General features: G+C 42.9%; 1 protein-coding gene and 1 long non-coding RNA gene across 2 annotated transcripts in view; one reads left to right on the forward strand and one right to left on the reverse strand.

The window, feature by feature from the left end:
• On the reverse strand, nt 1-17,813 carry TMEM9B (TMEM9 domain family member B). The gene is made up of 5 exons (XM_030828670.1): nt 17,274-17,813; nt 15,162-15,253; nt 8,906-9,014; nt 5,924-6,058; nt 1-1,189 (listed from the first exon to the last, which is right to left on the reverse strand). The coding sequence occupies exons 1-5, from the start codon at nt 17,376-17,378 to the stop codon at nt 1,034-1,036; spliced, it is 597 nt and encodes a 198-aa protein (XP_030684530.1). The 5' UTR covers nt 17,379-17,813; the 3' UTR covers nt 1-1,033.
• The window catches only part of LOC105739409, an 11,808-nt gene continuing 9,803 nt past the window's right edge, over nt 17,753-19,757 (forward strand). The window contains exons 1-3 of the long non-coding RNA XR_001115321.2: nt 17,753-18,205; nt 18,944-19,083; nt 19,580-19,695. This is a non-coding gene — a long non-coding RNA (uncharacterized LOC105739409). The remainder of the gene's footprint in view (nt 18,206-18,943; nt 19,084-19,579; nt 19,696-19,757) is intronic.

The following is a 19,757-nucleotide window of genomic DNA, read 5'->3' on the forward strand; positions in this document are numbered from 1 at the left end:
TGGATGTTTCAAAAATTATTTTTATTGTTACATTCCAAAGAGGACATAGGAAGAAAAAAGCCAGTTATCCAATAACGGTTATACCTTTCAGAAGAGGCACCCACAGCCCCAGCCCTAGTTCAAAGCTGCGCACATTGGAGCTCAAACAGCTGCCTCTCAACACGACCGGAAATGCTGACAAATGTGTATATATTATCAATCCAGGGAGGCTCGGTTTAAAATAAAATTTCTTTATTGCAAGTGTCCAAGTCCTTAGGATTTGTCCTTAAAGGTACTAGAAGAAGATGAGTAAGACCACACACACCAAGACTATGTTTAGTCTTTAGAGTAAACCAGCAAATAGCCAGTTTGTTCTAGGATGCATTGCATCAGACATCACAGTACATGAAGAAAATCTGCTTTTTGTGAAAAGCCACCAGGCATTTCAGATCCAGTTTACCATGAAGTGCAGACACAGCAGATACCCAGATAATACAGTCAGTGCAAAAGTCAAATGAGTAAGTCAGCTCTTTGATGAGGCTGGCTACACTGCAAAATATAAATGAAACTCGAAAATAGAAGGTAAGGTCTATTTACAAAAGTTTGTTTAGTAAAGTGACTTGAAAAAAGTTGTTAACCACTTCCCAGGCATCCCTCCCCTCTCCCAGCAAACAAACAAACAAACAAAAAACAACAACAACAAAAACCCTGAAAATTATCTTGAAAATCAAGTTAAAACTATGTGGTGAAAAACAGAGTGCTTGTTCCAGGTAAAGGACTTCAAGATAATTTACAGGCAGATTTATTTTTATTAGTAAAAGTCACAAATAGGAAAAGATTTATTGGCTGACTTTGAGCTGTGTGCTTTTAAAAATGTCTCTATTATTACATTAACAAGAAAAAAAAATCAAGCATGTTTTTGCTTCCAGTTTTGAATCTTCCAGCAACAGTTGGTGAAATCAACAAGGCATTAAAACAAAACCCAGCAAAACCCAGTCAATTCTTTCCAGTTGTCTGCCTGTTTCTTTCTAGTCACCTTGAATTCAATTCCCAATTAGCTGAGGACAACATGCCGATCAAAGACAGACTTTCGCTGCTCTTGGACTTGAAGCTTCCAGCGCTGCTGGGCATATTCTACCTTGTTCAGCACGTTGGCTCGACTGCGGGAGCGGGCTAGCACATCGTGTGCATTTGCAAAAGGCTGGTGATCCTAAAAGTCCAGGAATGGAGAACATTAGAGATGGCACAGTCAGGGTAAAACATAGACACAAAACAGTCACCAGCCAGCCACAGAAATAGGGGTAGGTGGACTTTTCAAACAACAGAGCATTTATTTGGCTAAGCACTCCTAAGCACTCAACTACCAGATAGAGTATGAACTCAAGTACAGACCTAGGTGGTTCAAGAAACATAAGCAATGATGGAGTATTTGTGAAACGTTCCCATGGATTGCCATTTCCAAAGATATTTCCCTTAAAGAAGTGGAGACCAAGCAAAAGACAGTGGTTATTTGTGTTAAAGAGAAGCCTTCCTTAACTGGTAGGGAAAAGAAAATCTGTTTTCATGTTAACATCTCTCCATGTTATAGATATGGAAAGTAGGGTCTTTCCTTGCTTTATTCAATACTATATAGCTAATCTGTGGCAGAGGAAAGATCTGTCTTTTAATTTCCTGTCTCCATTAGAATTGTTTTCTTGCCAGCTCGGGGCCACATCACTCTGGGAGGGTGAGCGACAGAGTCTTATCTTGGGTTGTTTTTAATCTCTCCCTGTACCCTCAACACACACACACTAAATGGACTAGCTTCCAAAAGCTTCCTCATTTCCCCACTTCCCCAATCTGTAATGAAAAGAGACACAGTTCAAGTGCTACAATCACCCTCTCTATTCAACAAAGATTGAATCTTCCATTGTTAAGCACCCAGTGGCTTCCATGTAAATTGCCGCCTTGGGAAAGAGGCTATTGAAGGGTTGCCCAGGTATCTGTGTAGAAAACCAGCCTAACCTGGTCAAAGTAAACCAGTACAACTGGATGTTTGTAGTCATTACACAGGAAGCCACCATGCTAATCTATCTATGAATGAGATATAAACACAGCTGTCTAAATGACAGAAAGTATTCAATAGTAATTTATTGCTTTTGTTTGCCTTTTCCTTGATCTCTTTTTCTTGAACCCCATGTTAGCAAATCTTCTGTGTTCCAACAGAAGATCCAAGTCACAAGTTGTACCTCTTATACTAAACTTTGCCTCTAGGAGAGAAACAACATTATTTTGCTGTGCATGTTTGAAAAAGCTCTATTATATATCCAGGGCAGGAGTCAGCATGTATATGGAAAGCTATATACATAACCACATAACCATATATACAACTATAATTATAGGAGTTAGAACACCTGGTCTTGTTTTTATAGTAAGGCATTTATACAATGTCTACATTTGAAAGATATCAAAGAGTTTTTATAAAGAATCTTTCCTCCTCCTCTTTGCCAAAATTCCTTCAACTTTTCACTTTATTTAGGTAATGGCTTGTACAAATCCTAAAACTCAAGTTATTTAAAAAGTGGATTTTTTTTTTTTAAAGAGATGTGGTCTCACTATATTGCCCAGACTGGCCATGAACTTAATTTTTTTTTTTTTTTTGAAATAGGGTCTAGCCATGTTGCCCAGGCTGGAATGCAGTGGCTATTCACAGCTGTGATCACAGCTCACTGCAGCCTTGAACTCCTGGCCTCAAGTGGTCCTCCTGCCTCAGCCTCCCAAGTAGCTGGGACCTATAGCCTATTTTTAAACTTTTAACCTTACAAATGAAAACAATAAAGACAATTCCATGAGGCTTAAAATGTTTTTTAAAATGTAAGAAAAAAGCTAAAGAAGAAAAAAAAAAAAGGAGGCAGGCTAAAGTTATAGAATTGCTTGATTTCTCATTATGGAAATAAATTGACCCAAGGTCATTTAACAAATTAGCGTAAAGACTAAAACTTAGCCTGCCTAACCCTGACTTGGTGTTATATTGTCTCAAAACAGATTTTGGTCAGGTAGATTAAAATGACACTATAAGAATATGGTGCTTCAGTGAATTTGTGTATAAAATATCATCCCCTGAGTCAAGGACCAGAGGAGGAAAATATTATCACCACTGGTTTGTTTTGACATAAGCAATACTGGGAAGAAGGATGTACTTGATCAGCAGAGGACCTCTCAGTTTCCTAGTGCTGTTATCTATTCTTCAAGGTAGGGGAGAAAAATCTTCTGAAGGAACAAGTTCAAAAGACTAAACAAACCAGCTAATCCTTTGGGTCTGCTCTCTACCCATCAGAACGAGACTGAACTAGCTGCTCATGGTCACGGATGCTGGGGGAATGCAAATAGAGATTTACCCTTTTTATGTTTGTTCTTTTCACACCTGATAAAATTACAATAAACACAAAACATGTTTTACTGTAATGCTTTGGTAATAATGATGATGTGTCATGGATATATGATATAGTAAATATTGTGACTACTTGCAGTGAGCTTAACTATTCGTACTCACTTTTATTTGCTTTAAAATGCTCTACACTGAACAAAAACAGAAAAAATGAAAACTGATAATTTAACAAAAACATTTTTAAAGTATATAAATAGTGCAGAACTCACATCTTGGATAAGCAACAGTTTTAAAAATTAAAATTCACTTATTTTTGTAGAGTTGTTACCATAAATTCGCAGCTCTGGTCAGAAAACCTCTCTCTGCCTAGAATCAGTTTAAATGACATCCAAGAGTCAGCCAGGCCTCTCACAGACAATGTTCTCAAATAGTCAATACACAAGCAGAATCAATCACTGGTGGACAAAACAATTACTGAGCATGTGATCCCACCAATTAAATGCCTGCCCTACATGTTTTCATCTCTACACCCATTTCTTTTATGTTTTGTGTTATTGTATTGTCTATTTCTGAAATCAGGAAGATATTTAATGCTGTAAAGGAAGGATGTAGTTTAAGACTTTCAACATCTATGCCTATAGATCCACAAGCCATTCCAGGGTAAAAGGACTTTTGACTGGTTGGCTAGGGCTCACTCTGGGTTTGGCTTTTGAATTGAACCTTAAAACTATTCTAAATTTTACCCATTTTAAGGAACATAGTCCAATATAATAATCCACATGAAAAAGTAATTTCTAAAAAAAAATTATATATAATAATGAAAGAATGGAAAATTCGGCCGGGTGCGGTGGCTCACACCTGTCATCCCAGCACTTTGGGAGGCCGAGGCAGGGGGATCACAAGGTCAGGACATCGAGGCCATCCTGGCTAACACGGTGAAACCCTGTCTCTACTAAAAAAAAAAAAAAAAAAAAAAAAAAAAAAAAAAAAAAATTAGGCGGGTGCGATGGCGGCGCCTGTAGTCCCGGCTACTCGGGAGGCTGAGGCAGGAGAATGGTGTGAATCCGGGAGGCAGAGCTTGCAGTGAGCGTAGATCACAACACTGCAGTCCAGCCTGGGCGAAAGAGTGAGACTCGTCTCAAAAAAAAAAAAAAAAAAAGAATGGAAAATTCAGAAACAATTTCATACAGGATAATGATGAAACAAAAATATCCAGCCAGGTGCAGCAGCTCACGCCTGTAATTCCAGCACTTTGGGAGGCCGAGGCGGGCTGATCACTTGAGGTCAGGAGTTCAAGAGCAGCCTGGCCAAAATGGTGAAACCCCGTCTCTACTAAAAATGCAAAAAAAAAATTAGCCGGGCGTGGTGGCAGCTGCCTGTAGACCCAGCTACTTGGGAGGCTGAGGCAGGAGAATCGCTTGAACTCGGGAGGAAGAGGTTGTAGTGAGCCAAAGTCACGCCACTGCACTCCAGCATGGGCGACAGAGTGAGACTCCATCTCAAAAAAAAAAACAAAAAAAAAACTTCTCTAAGCTATACTGAACAACAAGTTTGTGGACTATGTCAATTTCTGGACATTTTTGAATAAACAAATATTAAAAAGACTATGAAGCAATTTATACAGATTATGCCAACTATATATATATATACACACACACACATACACACACATATATACTATATATATATAAACATATACACACACGTGTGTGTGTGTGATTTAAAGACAGGAAGAGAATCTGGAGTGATGGTAGTCATGGTTTTATTTTTCTCTAAAGATCTCAGATTTTTTTTCTTTTTTTTTTAGATAGGCTTCTTGCTGTGTTGCTTAGGCTGGAGTCCTGTGGTGTGATCACAGTTCTGCAGCCTCGAACTCCTGGGGTCAAGTGACACTCCTGTCTCAGCCTCCTGAATAGTTGGGACCACAGGCACGCACCACCACACCCGGCTAATGTTTTTATTTTTTGTAGAGACGGGGTCTCACCATGTTGCCCAGGGTGGTCTTGAACTCCTGGGCTCAAGTGATCCTCCCACCTTGGCCTCCCAAATTGCTGGGATTACAGGTGTATGCCCCCACACCTGGCCCACAGATTTTTTTTTAAGCAGTAGAAAAAAAGGAAATATAAAACATCAGCAGGTTATCAAGTTGTACTTCATTAAGAAAAGAACATCATGATCTTCACACTTCCCTTGATGAAAACCTCTCTGCCTTCTAAAGTATTTGGTGATATTGACAGGAAAGGTGTTTCAGGCGGGAGAGCTTGGAGAGAAAACCATCTCTGACACTTTTCTCAATGTAAACAGGGAATGGCAATAAACTTGTGCCTTTGGTACTGAAAGCAAGGCCCTGTATAGCACACTCACCAAAGATCATCATTTAAATCACCACATTTATGGCTTCATCAAGCAATTTCTTCATAAAGAGATACATACTGAAATCAGAGCTGTTTTTAGCTTCTCTAGTTGAGGATCTGCTTCAGCATGTGAACATCTATATATGACTATTTTTCACTTGCACTTCACATCAAATGATGACAGGGACTGGCCATGAGCAGCTAGGGCAGGCTGGGAACTTACCCCAATATCATCATCACTCTGTATCAACTGTGAGTGTCCAAAGAGGCGCCTCTTCAGTATGGGCTCAACCAGAGTAAGATACACCATGTACAGAAGTAGAAGGCCCAAAATGGAGAGATAAATTATAATGGTAACCTAAAGGAAATTGAAAATTAAGTTACATCTTTGTTTAAGCCCATAAATCAGAACTTTGTATGATAATAGTAAAACTGACTGACATATCTGCTAAGCCTACAGATTTCTATACAAACCAGATAGCAATATAAGAAATAAACTCAACTCTTCACCAAAGTATTATTTAAGAAAAAAGAGGAAAGATCTTTGAGATCTTTTTGCAGGTCATCAAGACTCCAACTTCACCTACTGCTAATCACCTGTCACCACTGCTAGCACAGCAGTTTGTTTTTTTTCCCAGCTGAACATAATGTCCTAGATTCAGCTACTCTTTAGCTCAATTTAGATATACAAAAGTATTTTCTAGGCCGGTGATTTTTTCTTGTGACCTTAATTCATGTACTGAGAAAAAGTACAGTGTGACACACCCATTAGAAGGACTACAATAAAATAAATAGACAATACCAAGTGTTGGCAAGGATATGGAGAAACAACCCTCATATGCTGTGGTGGGAATGTAAAATGGTACAACCCCTTTGGGAAACAATATGGCACTCTCTTAAAAAGTTAAACATAATTTTACCATTCTAAGGAATTAACCCAAGAGAATGGAAAACATATATATCCATACAAAGACATGTGTGCAGATATTCATGACAGTATTATTCATAATAGTCAAAACCCAGACATAATCCAAATGTCCATCAACTGATAAATGCATATTCATATAGTGAAATACTATTCAGCAATAAAAAAAACGAAGTACTGATACATGCTACTACTTGCATAAACATCAAAAACACTGTGGTAAATGAAAGAAGCCAGTCTCAGAAGACCATACATTGTATGATTCCATATACATGAAATGTCCATGTATGTAGAGACAGAAAGTAGACTAGTGACGGAGTGGAGCTGGAAATGGGGATTAACTGTAAATGGGCATGAGGGATCTTTTTGGGGTAGTGGGAATGTTCTGAAACTGGATTTTATTTTTATTTTTTTTGAGACAGAGTCTCACTGGAGTGCAGTGGCACGATCTCAGCTCACTGCAACCTCTGCCTCCATGATCAAGTGATTCTCATGCCTTAGCCTCCCAAGTAGCTGGGACTACAAGTGTGCGCCACCACACCTGGCTAATTTTTATATTTTTAGTAGAGATGGGGTTTCACCATGTTGGACAGGCTGGTTTCGAACTCCTGACCTCAAGTGATCCACCCGCCTCAGCCTTCCAAAGTGCTGGGATTATAGATGTGAGCCACCATGCCTGGCCTGAAACTGGATTTTAAAATGTTTTAAATCTACTAAAATTTATAGAATTGTATACTTATAGTGAGTGACTTTTAGGGTACATAAGTTGTATATTTTTTACAAATCTGTTAAATAATAGTACAGTGAGGATTTCTCTAAAGTTCAGCACCCTGCTGGAGCAAGAGCTCTTCCACAGGGTCAATCACAGCAGAAATCTTTGTGACTATTATAACTAACCACCCCAGATTCCCCACAGGGCCTTTTTGGGAAGAAAGGAATGGGAAGTGCCATGTAAAAAAATTTGGGCCAGGCGCAGTGCCTCACACCTGTAATCCCAGCACTTTGGGAGGCTGAGGTGGGTGGACCACGAGGTCAAGAGTTCAAGACCAGCCTGAACAACATGGTGAAATCCTGTCTCTACTAAAAATACAAAAATTAGCTGGGCGTGGTGGTGCACGCCTGTAATCCCAGCTATTCAGGAGGCTGAGGCAGGAGAATCGCTTGAATCCAGGAGGTGGAGGCTGCAGTGAGCCGAGATCACACCACTGCACTCCAGCCTGGGCAACAGAGCGAGACTCCATCTCAAAAAAAAAAAAAAAAAGGAAGAAAAACCATTAGCCACTATAATAAAGTAACTGAACTCATTAGAGATACAAATGGTGATGAGAGTTATCTACATCCCATTTACTACAGCAACAGTCCACAACCATTTTGGCACCAGGGACCAGTTTCATGGAGGACAATTTTTCCATGGACCAGGGGTGGTGGGGGATGGTTTGGGGATGATTCCAGCACATTACATTTATTGTGCACTTTATTTCTATTATTACTACATTATAACATATAATGAAATAATTATACAGTTCACCATAACATAGAATCAGTGGGAGCCCTGAGCTTGTTTTCCTGCAACTAGACAGTCCCATATGGGGGTGATGGGAGACAGTGACAGATCATCAGGCATTAGATTCTCATTCTCATAAGGAGCATGCAGCCTAGATCCCTCACATGTGCAGTTCACAATAGAGTTCACGCTCCTATGAGAATCTAATGCTGCTGCTGATCTGACAGGAGGTGGAGCTCAGGCGGTAATGCGAATGATGGGGAGCAGCCGTAAATAAGATGAAGCTTTGCTCACTTGCCCACTGCTCACCTCCTGCTGAGTGGCCCAGTTCCTAACAGACTGCAGACTGGGCTGTGGCCTGGGGGCTAGGGACCCCCGTCCTACAGGAAATGAAGAGGGGAAATCTTAAAATCCAGAAGTAATAGTTCTAGAATAATTACTATATATTTAATTTTTTCAAAGGGCTGGAAAGGCAAGGAGAGGAGGGCTTATAAATGCCGCTCTCTCAGCCTTTGGTACACACGGCCTACACAGAAGCTGGGATATCTTTCTGGAATATGCTAATTACACATAGGGCATTTTTGTGCCATTTCACGTATTTATCTAACATGCCCTAACTAATCCACAAACCTCAGTGAGGCAGGCAGAACAGGCCCATTATTCCTTTTGGGGTAGGGATCCAAATTTTTCTGTCTTGTCTAGAAACCAACCAGAAGCAGAAAAAGAGGTAGACAGATAGACAGACAGACAGGTATACATAGAGATATATATTTTACCTTGATTGTGACAGAGCTTCTTTCTTCGTATTTGCATTCACAGCGTAGACAGTATGCTTCTACATCAGGCCCCCGCACAGGCATGGGCTCCACAACATGAAGGCAATCACTGAAAAAACAAAGATAAAATGCTGCTTAAGCCCAGCTAGCTCTTCTGCTTGCTCTGACCAAAAGTTTCCTGAAATCTAGAATAATCACTAAACCTACCCATTGAAAGAGCATAAAAAACAAATAATCAATAAGATAAAGTAAAATAATTTCTGCTCTCAATATTAGCATTTTGGTAAGTTTTAACCATTTAAGAAGCCACAAAGACACACATATAGTAGTGTCTATTTTCAAAGTTGCTACTGTTAACAGTTACAAAAATGCACCCAAAAAATCCCAAATGGGATGAAAAACTACTTAACAAATCAAGTCACCTTTAGACTTGTTCAGTTACTAAGCAAAACTACTTAAAATGGTTTAAAGTGATATGGGGCACTGTTCAAATATAAGATTATCTCTTTTGTGAATTAACATCATTCTTTTTTGTTGTTGTTTTTTCAGAGACAAGGTCTTGCTCTGTCACTTGGGCTATAGTGGAATGGCGCCATCATAGCTCACTGCAGCCTCAGACTCCTGGGCTCATGTGATCCTCCTGCCTCAACCTCCAGAGCAGCTATGATTACAGGAGCATGCCACCATGCCTGGCTAACTTTTAAATTTGTTGTAGAGATCAGGTCTTGGTTTGTTGCCCTAACTTGTCTTGAATACCTGGCCTCAATTGATCCTCCCATCTTGGCCTCCTAAAGTGCTGGGATTACAGGTGTGAGCCACCGTGCCCAGCCAACATCATTCTTAACTGCCAGTGTGGTGTATGAATGACTAACCACGTTTAACAGAGTGGTAAATTCTGAAACTCTGAAAATTGAACCCTCAAAGCCACACACAGGAAGAAACAATCACTTTTCTTAATGAGCAAATCTGAAAAAGCAAGGAGAAATAGAATAACAAAAATATTTTAAAACAAAAACTGGTTATTCCAAAGAACTAAATAAATACTAACAAAGGGATGAATGTTTTTGTTGAATGTTACTTATTTCCCCGTCCCCATTTTCAAGGCTAATTATGTATGGTTTATGTAAACACAGTGCTGTCAGATTTTTCCTAGAAATCTGTCAATTCTAAGCAATAACTAAATTATTATTCTCCTCAACTATTAAGAGTCTATGACTCTTATCACCTTCAGCAAAATTAGGGAAAGCTTTCCTGTCCTCCTGCCAGCTGTTGGACAATTTTCTTTCCTTTTGGCATCTCTTTGTTAGACATTCCTGGCTGCCTCAAGCACTCTACTACACCATCCTATCTTATCTTACCCATTCTCTTGGGGACATCCAATACTCTAGGGTGATTCCTTCTCTTTCCCTACCAAAATGTATTTTCCGGAAACAAAGTTACAGCTTGGTGGGAGGAATAAGTTCTAGTGTTCTCTATCACTGTAGGATGACTATAGTCAACAATAATATATATTATAGTTTCAAATAGCTAGAAGGAGGATGTTGAATATTTTCAACACAAAGAAATGATAAAAGTCTGAGATGCTAAATATTCTGATCAAATCACTATATCTTGTATGAATTGAAACATCACTATGTATCCCATAAATATGTACAGTTATTGTGTCAATTAAAAATTAATTTCAGCCGGGCGCAGTGGCTCATGCCTGTAATCCCAGCACTTTGGGAGGCCGAGGCAGGAAGATCACCTCAGGTCGGGAGTTCGAGACCAGCCTGACCAACATGGAGAAACCCCGCCTCTACTAAAAATGCAAAAAAATTAGCCGGGCATGGTGGCACATGCCTGTAATACCAGCTACTCAGGAGGCTGAGACTTGAGAATCGCTTGAACCTGGAAGGTGGAGGTTACAGTTAGCCGAGATCTTGCCATTGCACTCCAGCCTGGGCAATGAGAGCAAAACTCTGTCTCAAAAAAAAAAAAAAAAAAAAAAAAAAAAAAAAAAAAGGCCGGGTGTGGTGGCTCACACCTGTAATCTGAGCACTTTGGGAGGCTGAGGTGGTTGGATCATGAGGTCAGGAGTTCAAGACCTGCCTGACTAACAGGGTGAAACCCCATTTCTACTAAAAATACAAAAAATTAGCCGGGCTTGGTGGCGCATGCCTGTAATCCCAGCTACTCAGGAGGCTGAGGCAGGAGAATCACTTGAACCTGGGAGGCAGAGGTTGCAGTGAGCCAAGGTCACGCCATTGCACTCAGCCTGGGCGACAGAGTGAGATTCTGTCTCAAAAAAAAAATAATAAATTTCTAGAAATTCATCCTTTCATGTTCTGTTCCCTCTGAACTGTGGCATTAGAAAAACATAACCAAAAATGGTATATGATAGAAGTTGTTATAGGTTATTCTTTTTTTTTTTTTTTTTGAGACAGAGTTTCACTCTTGTTGCCAGGCTGGAGTGCAATGGCGTGATCTTGGCTCACCGCAACCTCTGCCTCCCAGGTTCAAGTGATTCTCCTGCCTCAGCCTCCCAAGTAGCTGGGATTACAGGCATGCACTACCACGCCCGACTAATTTTGTATTTTTAGTAGAAATGGGGTTTTTCCATGTTGGTCAGGCTGGTCTCAAACTCCCAACCTCAGGTGATCTGCCTGCCTCGGCCTCCCAAAGTGCTGGCATTACAGACATGAGCCACCACACCCAGCCCAGGTTATTCTTAACAGGTAATTTAATTTTAACAAAGGTAGTAATGAAAAATTAAATTTCCAGTGATGGTATTTCAAATACGGGTAAGGCCCCATAACTCTCACCATAAAAGTGTGTGATATCTGTTCCAAATATACAGAAGACCAGGCATCTACCCAACCGGATGCAGGCACAAAATGGGCAGAGGGAACTATATCCCATAACAGGGGTTATCTATCTGAGGATCACAGAGCTCATCTAGCCTCACACTTAGAGAAGGTCACAGAGTAAAATCGTATTTGAAAAAGGATCAGGCCACACATGGTGGCTTATCTCTATAATCCCAGAGTTTTAGAAGGCCAAGATGTGAGGATCACTTGAGGCCAACTTGAGACCAGCCTGGGCAACATAGTGAGACCCAGTCTCAACAAAAATAAAAATTAGCCAGGGTGATGGTACATACCTGCAGTCCCAGCTACACAGGAGGCTGAGGCTGGAGGACCACTGGAGCCTAGGAGATCAAGGCTGCAATGAGCTATGATCGTGCCACTGCACTCTAGCCATAAAAAAAAGAGAAAGGACCAGAATCCAGGACTCCTGCTTCCTATGTCAGTTCTTTATCTCTGAACCTTGGGAAAATGAAACTGATCTCTCTCCTATTTAGTTTCCTACTTCAGCTTCAGAAGCCTTCGCAACAATACCTAAGAATGACTTGGGAATTTTAAGTGCTAAGTAAGTATTGAGTATTTCTTTTGAAGGATACATATATTTTAATAACAAAAAGATACTGAGTGCTGTGCAAAAGTTGTGCCCAGCTGGAGAGGAAGCAGGAAGGTTGATTTTGGCTGACCAGTCATTACAGAGCTAGACCTAGTCAGAGCTTAACCACTTAAGGAACTAGGCAACACCTCCCCCTAGTGCCAAAAGGAACACATCATTAGCTTTAAATCACCCCAAACACAAACCAGAGCACTCCAACTACTCTTAAGTTTTAAGTCGGCCAGCGTAAGTCAATGAAGACTTAAAGATAAAAACTGGACAAAATGAAAGGCCTAGAAAACAAAAGGTGAAACTATATCTAGGCCCTCACAGATACTGGAGTCCTCGTAAAGCCATAATTCTGGTGAATCATAACTTGCCTGCCCTTGTAAAGTCAGTTAAAAATTTTCAGTGCCAGCTGGGAATTTATCCCCAGAAAAATGCTAGGCTGCAGGAAAGAAACAAGGGAGAGTGGGAGAGAGGGAAGAAAAACCCCAAGCAAGCCTTATTCTCAACTGTTTATTTTCTTTGTTTCTTTCTCTCTCTTTTTTTTTTTTTTTGAGACAGAGTCATGCTCTGTCACCCAGGTTAGAGGGTAGTGGCACAATCTCAGCTCACTGCAACCTCTGCCTCTGCGGCTCAAGCGATTCTCTACCTTAGCCTTCCGAGTGGCTGGAATTATAGGCGTGTGCCACCATGCCCAGCTAATTTTTATATTTTTAGTAGAGTCGGGGTTTCTCCATGTTGGCCAGGCTGTTCTCAAACTCCTGGCCTCAAGTGATCCACCTGCCTTGGCCTCCCAAAGTGCTGGGATTACAGGCGTGAGCCACCATGTCCTGCCTCAACTGTTTTCAAAGCTATTTTTACTAATAACCAGGGATTAATGACATATGGTCCTGTCTGACTCTGAAATAACAAAAAGTTAGTGAAAAGATTAGTGCTAAACTCTTGAATAGTGAGTTCATTTGCTACTCAAAAGACAGGCATTGCATTTCATTACTGATAATAGAATAAACTGTAAGCACTGAATAAATTTGGAAAATTTAAAGAAGTAACATAAAGATTTATTTGAACATTTTTTTTTTTTTTTTTGAGCCGGAGTCTCGCTCTGTCGCCCAGACTGGAGTGCAGTGGCACGATCTCAGCTCACTGCAAGCTCCGCCTCCTGGGTTCAAGCAATTCTCCTGCCTTGGCCTCCCGAGTGGCTGGGATTATAGGCACCCGCCACCAAGCCCGGCTAATTTTTTTTGTATTTTTAGTAGAGACAGGGTTTCACCCTGTTGGCCAGGCTGGTCTCAAACTCCTGACCTCAGGTGATCTGCCTGCCTCGGCCTCCCAAAGTGCTGGGATTACAGGCGTGAGCCACTGTGCCCGGCCTGAACATTCTTGTATCATATAAAGTAACTTCCTGATATAAAACCTATAAGAATATGGCCAAATTGCTTGGTTAATATGACACCACTTATAGTGGAACATAGAGGTTCACAAGAAGTTCTCAAGAACACACTTAACAAATATGAGACAGAACTGGCCGGGCATGGTGGCTCACGCCTGTAATCCCAGCACTTTGGGAGGCCGAGGCGGGTGGATCAGGAGGTCAGGAGATGGAGACCATCCTGGCTAACACGGTGAAACCCCGTCTCTACTAAAAATACAAAAAATTAGCCGAGCATGGTGGCAGGCACCTGTAGTCCCAGCTACTCAGGAAGCTGAGGCAGGAGAATGGCATGAATCCGGGAGGCAGGGCTTGCAGTGAGCAGAGACAGCGCCATCATACTCCAGCCTGGGTGACAGAGTGAGACTCTGTCTCATAAAACAAAACAAAACAAAACAAAACAAAACAAAACACACAAATATGAGACTGAACCTAAATGCGTATCAGGGAAGAACAGACAGTGGCATCAGAGAAAATAAACATACTCGAAGGCTGCCTTTTCTTTTTTAAAGTCAGGTTGGAATACTGTTAACTGAATGAATTTAATCTTGCTTTCTAACTCTTTGATGGCTATGTAGCTAAGAAATCAGGTACACGTGAAAGCTCCTACCATTTGGAACTATTTTTCTTAAATTCCTACCCCATCCATCTTCTACCGTGGTTACAAACCATAAAACATCACAATTGTATGGGAAGGAACACATTCATCCTGCTGTAATACAACTGCATCCCAACTGTTTCATGGCACACGTAAAAAAGCTGTTTGTCAGGTCTGCTGGAATAAGCAGAGAAGGCTGCTGGTGGCTAGTCAGTCAGGATCCCCCAGTCATCCCAGGCCTGCCTGACTGCCCATGGACTGAACAGGTCAATATCTTGGCACAACTGTAACTTCTTCATTTACACCAAATGGGAAACTCTTGACCACATAGCTCATTTCCACTTCTTCTTGAGCCGTCTGACACTTTTAAACATAGCTTCCCATACTTGGCAATACATCATCAAAACCTACAAGTTGTAAAAATTATAACCCAGATAAATGAGCCTTGCTAACCTTCCATTGAAAAGCAAGAGGGAGAAAGGTTCCTCACCAAAACTTAAGGGAGTACAGGAAGATAGCTATGGGTAGTTTAGGTGCCCCAAACCCAGTCATATGCCCCCATGAAACTCTGCCTACATGGGTCTTAGTTTTTGGCTGTATACCTTTAGGCCTGCATCATGCACTTAGGGCCTTACTCTCACTTTTTCAAATGGAAGTAGAATTTCACATTTTTGCTTCAAATGAAATACTTAAAAAGAAAACTATGCATTTGATGAAGATTCTGGAATAACACTGACAACCACAGAAACAAATGTGACAGGTAATTCAGTAATCCAGATACTTACCAATCTTTCTGAGATATGTTCTTATTATAAATATGCCCAGAATTTTCTTTATAGGGAGGGCAGATACATTTACATCTGACATCCTCGAAATTCTGTAACCAAAATGGAAACAGTATAGTGGTTGACAGTTCATCATCAATATTTTTTAAAACTGTACCATATACATTTTGCCAAGCAACCTCTACCAAGTGTTCTAAAATCATTGATTTAAAACTTTAACTTTGACAGATACAAGTTTTTAAAAGCCACAGTCCTTTATGGTAATGCTAATGAATCATTATATATTACATGTAGTTATTTTGAAATAATACCTAATACATGATCTAAGACTTATTAACCATATTTATGGGTTACATGACAATCAAATTACGCTAATGTTATTACCATCTACCTGCCACTAGAAAGATACATAGTAAACAGATAGTTGTGCCTGTAAATAAGAATATTCATTACTAAAGGATGGGAAAGAAACTAAAAATTATTCACAAAAAGGTCACAATTCTCCTACCTATCATCCTTTCACCCTCTGGTAGAAGGCACTGACATTGATAAAAGGGGTTGGGCCAGAGTCCCGTAGAAGGGATTAAATGTCAGAGGCACCCACCTACAACTAGAAAGGAAGTACACACAGGAAGCAGCCTGACTCTGAGATCAGTTTAGTATACTCTTCCCAGGAAACTTTGCTTCTAATTCCTGGTTGACAGACAGAACAACTACCAACAAAACAAGTTTCAAGAGGTGGAGGAACAGGTGACTAAGTGTCTGGATAAAGAAAAGAAGAGATGCTTCCTCAGCAAAGGGGAATCTGTTTGAGAAGGAAGTGGATCATCAGTCCCCAGAGGACCTTGCCCACTCCTCCTATATACAGTGATATGTCTGGCAGAGCTATTGACAATTCACATACGTATTCAGCAACCACTTAGTGAGCATTTGCTCTGTGTTAGATCTTGTGCTCAATGAGGTGGATTCAGATAAGCATAAGACATGGTTTCTGCCCATAATCAGGACACACCCTAGTAAAGGAGACTGAAAAATAAATACATGATCACAATACATAAAGTTATGAGGCAAGATATGCAGAGGGTGCCAGCAATGTTTTGAAAGTCAGGAGACGTGCTGCTGTCCCTGTTTCTGGTAGGAGGTAGAGATGGTTTCAAAAAGAATCTCTGAATCAAAAACATTTGCCTGCCTGTAACCTTTCCCCACTCCTACATTTAAAGATATTATAAATTAAAGCTATTTTTAAAAATGCAATGTCATTCTGTTTTCCCATCATACTAATGTGAATCCCTTCTGTTTTCCCCCAATGACGAGCCAGCTCATCAAAGAGGAAGCACAGGTATGCATGGAGCTAGGGAAGGTCTGGAGAGCTGGGGACCAGAGAACGGCATCAGGGAACTAGAAGGTCAAGAAATCGAACCAGGGAGGCCACAACCTCACCTCTCTTGCAGTTTGGTTCTTCCCTTACCCACTAAATTATCAGGAAGAGAGAAAGCAAGAAAGGCACTAAGGGACTCGTGGAGGGAGTTAGGTGAGAATATGAAGCAGATGAGAGATGCTCCGTAGGTCCTACTGAGAGGGAAGTAGGCCAGGAGTAGCAAGTTCCCACCACAGGAAGGGAAGTGTTCAGGAGTGAGCTGAGCTGAGTCGGCCCTTGACAGGGAAGGCTTCTGTCAGATGGGGGCTTCCTATCATTCTGGCTTGGAGCATGCGGGGCCTGTGAGGCTGGCGGAGGGCGCAGGTGGGTTGTCAAGAGCTTAGGGTGGAAAGTTAAAGGCTCTCGGAGGTGAAAAGGTCAAGTGTAAGGTGCGTGCAGCCGGGGCTGGGAAGAGAAATGTTAAGGCGGTGGGGGGCTGCTGTCCGGGCTGTGGGCACTGTCGGGGCTGGGGACGACCGTGGGGCGCTGACTGCCAGGCAGTCGGGGCTGAGGGCGAGAGTGCCGCCGGGCAGTCGGGAGGGGCGGGGCTGGTGGCGGCGGGGGTCTGCCGGAGCTGTGAGGCTAGGGGTATGGCTGTCAGGAATGGGCCGAGCAGCAGGTTGGCAGACCCAGTTTCCGCAAGGCCGGTGGCAGGGGAGGAGCTTCCGTCAGGAGCGAGGCTGGGCGGGACTCACCTTGGCGGCGTCTGACAGCTGCGCTAGCAGCAGCACGGACAGCGCCAGGCACGACAGGCTGAGCAAGGAGCCAAGCCGAAGAAGGCCTCCCCACAGGGTCGCCATCGCTGGGGGCCCAGCGGTCCCACAGCCCGGAGCCCCCGCGACCAGCTCCCGGCTCCCGGCTCGGGCTCGGGCTCGGGCTCGGGCTCAGGCTCAGGCTCAAGCTCGGGACCCGGCTGGGGATCCTCCGCCGGCACTTCCGTCTGGACGCGAAGGCGTCACCGGGCGCGCCAGGTCAGATGCAAAAAGCATCCGCCCCGGAAACGATTCCCAGTGCGAAGGGCCGGGAGGCTGGGCGGTCCTGGTGCCCGCCTTGGCCTAGCCCTGGCCCCGGGGCGGAAGGGGGCCTCTGGGGTGGCAGCCTGGGCCCAGCAGAGCTTTGCAGCTCTTGGATATCTTTCCCGGGCGCAGAAGCTGCGGGGCTTATGGAGTCGCCATTGCGCTGGAACGTCCTCCCGCCCACGGAGACCCCAGCAAACTCCGAGTGTCACACAGGCGCCTCTGGCGACCCGTGCTGGCCGGAGCCGTTCGCGCACAGGCAGGGCGGGTGCTGAGCGTGGAAACGGGGCTGGAATTGGCCGAGCCATGCCTTTCCGGGATGCCAACCCCCAGTCAAAGGGTTGGGGGTGGTCTCTGCACCACGCGCCTCCTGGCCACAGCACCCAGTCGGCTTTCTAATTCTGTGAGCTGCCCCAGTGGACATGGCCTCCCTGTGGAGCTCCCCGTGTGCCTCCCCTTGGTCCAGTCTGCAGCTAGGAAGTGGGTCACAGCGGCGGGGCGGGGCTGGGCCAGGCCAGGCTCCGGGAGATGTGGAATTGGCGAAACAACTGCCCCAGTAGTATCCTCCGCCTAGGACTCCAAGAGGTGGCGAATTGGGGCGCTACGCCCCGGTAAGGCAGTGCCTGTTCAGGGCTGCTGACTGGTCTCCCGAGGGCTGTCATTCTCAGCAGGTACTTTAGGAATACCTTAGATCGGCACATTCTCCCGTTGAAATATTTTTGTTAGTGGAGACAAGGGAGATAGTGGCAAGGATACAGGGATCATCACAGCCACTAGGGATTTGTTGAATGACCTTGGGCAAATCACTTCCCTTCCCTGGGCCCGTAGTTCTTGGCTCAATATGAGGGAATGGATTTCAAATTATGCTCCATGTAATACCCGTGTTTTTACCTCTAAACAGATTTTTTTTTTTTTTTTTTGAGACGGAGTCTCGCTCTGTCGCCCAGGCTGGAGTGCAGTGGCACAGTCTCGGCTCACTGCAAGCTCCGCCTCCCGGGTTCACGCCATTCTCCTGCCTCAGCCTCTCCGAGTAGCTGGGACTACAGGCGCCCGCCACAACGCTCGGCTAATTTTTTTTTTTTTTTGTATTTTTAGTAGAGACGGGGTTTCACCGTGTTAGCCAGGATGGTCTCGATCTCCTGACCTCATGATCCGCCCGCCTCGGCCTCCCAAAGTGCTGGCATTACAGGCGTGAGCCACTGCGCCCGGCCCCAACAGATTTTTAAAGATGGTCTTTTCCTAATTTGTGGAAATGTTTTAACTGAATGCTCTCAATATTTTTCGCCCATGTTGATTCTTAGATTCATGTGAATCTAACACAAGAAGTTATCTGATATTGTTCCCAACAGGAACCCGGGTGGCAGGGCTAGATGTCCTCTCACCAGACTGCCCTGTGAAGGTGCTGTCACTTTGATGAATTATCAAGGCTTTGTAGTGGGTGTTCTACTGGACAAAGGACAAACTGGAGACTCCCTGGGTCAAATGGTTGGTGAGGCACTGGATCTGATTGCTAAAAGGTGATTCAGCTGCAAGTTAGGCATCAGTTTAGGGTTGTCTAGGCTTGGCATCTAAAGGGAGTGCCTGCTGTAGCTGAAACCTCATAGGCCTTCTCTTCCTTCCTAATTGTTTTCAAGGCCTTGGAGGTACAGAGGCTTAGAGAAAATACATAGTTGTGCCTCAAACTGATGGGGCTCATCTGTTTAATGGAGAAACACCAAGCACACTCAGTCTGGGCAGAATTTTAGAGCTCCACAGTATAACCACTATCTAGCTACATGTGGCAACTGAGCATCTGAAATGTGGCTAGACTGAATTGAAATGTGCTGTATAAAATATACGCTTAATTTCAAAGACAATATTTTTAAAATGTAAAATATTTCAATAATTTAAAAATATGGTTTAAATATTTTAGATATATTGGGTTAAATAAAATATATTAGTAAAATATTTCACTTGTTTTTTGACCTCTTAAATCTGGCTACTAGAAAATGTTATAGCACTGTTAGGAAGTGCTATTCTAGAATACAGAATGTGGCTGCCGTGAGTGGAGTGTGATTATGAGATAGTTGCCTGACTGGAGACAATGAAGCCTCAGGCCAAGGTAAGGAGACGGCTGACAAGGAAGAAGTGGCACAACTAGAGCCGAATGTTTGGGGGAGGTAT

The sequence above is a fragment of the Nomascus leucogenys genome, chromosome 15, assembly GCF_006542625.1.
Source record: "Nomascus leucogenys isolate Asia chromosome 15, Asia_NLE_v1, whole genome shotgun sequence".
NCBI lineage: Eukaryota > Metazoa > Chordata > Mammalia > Primates > Hylobatidae > Nomascus > Nomascus leucogenys.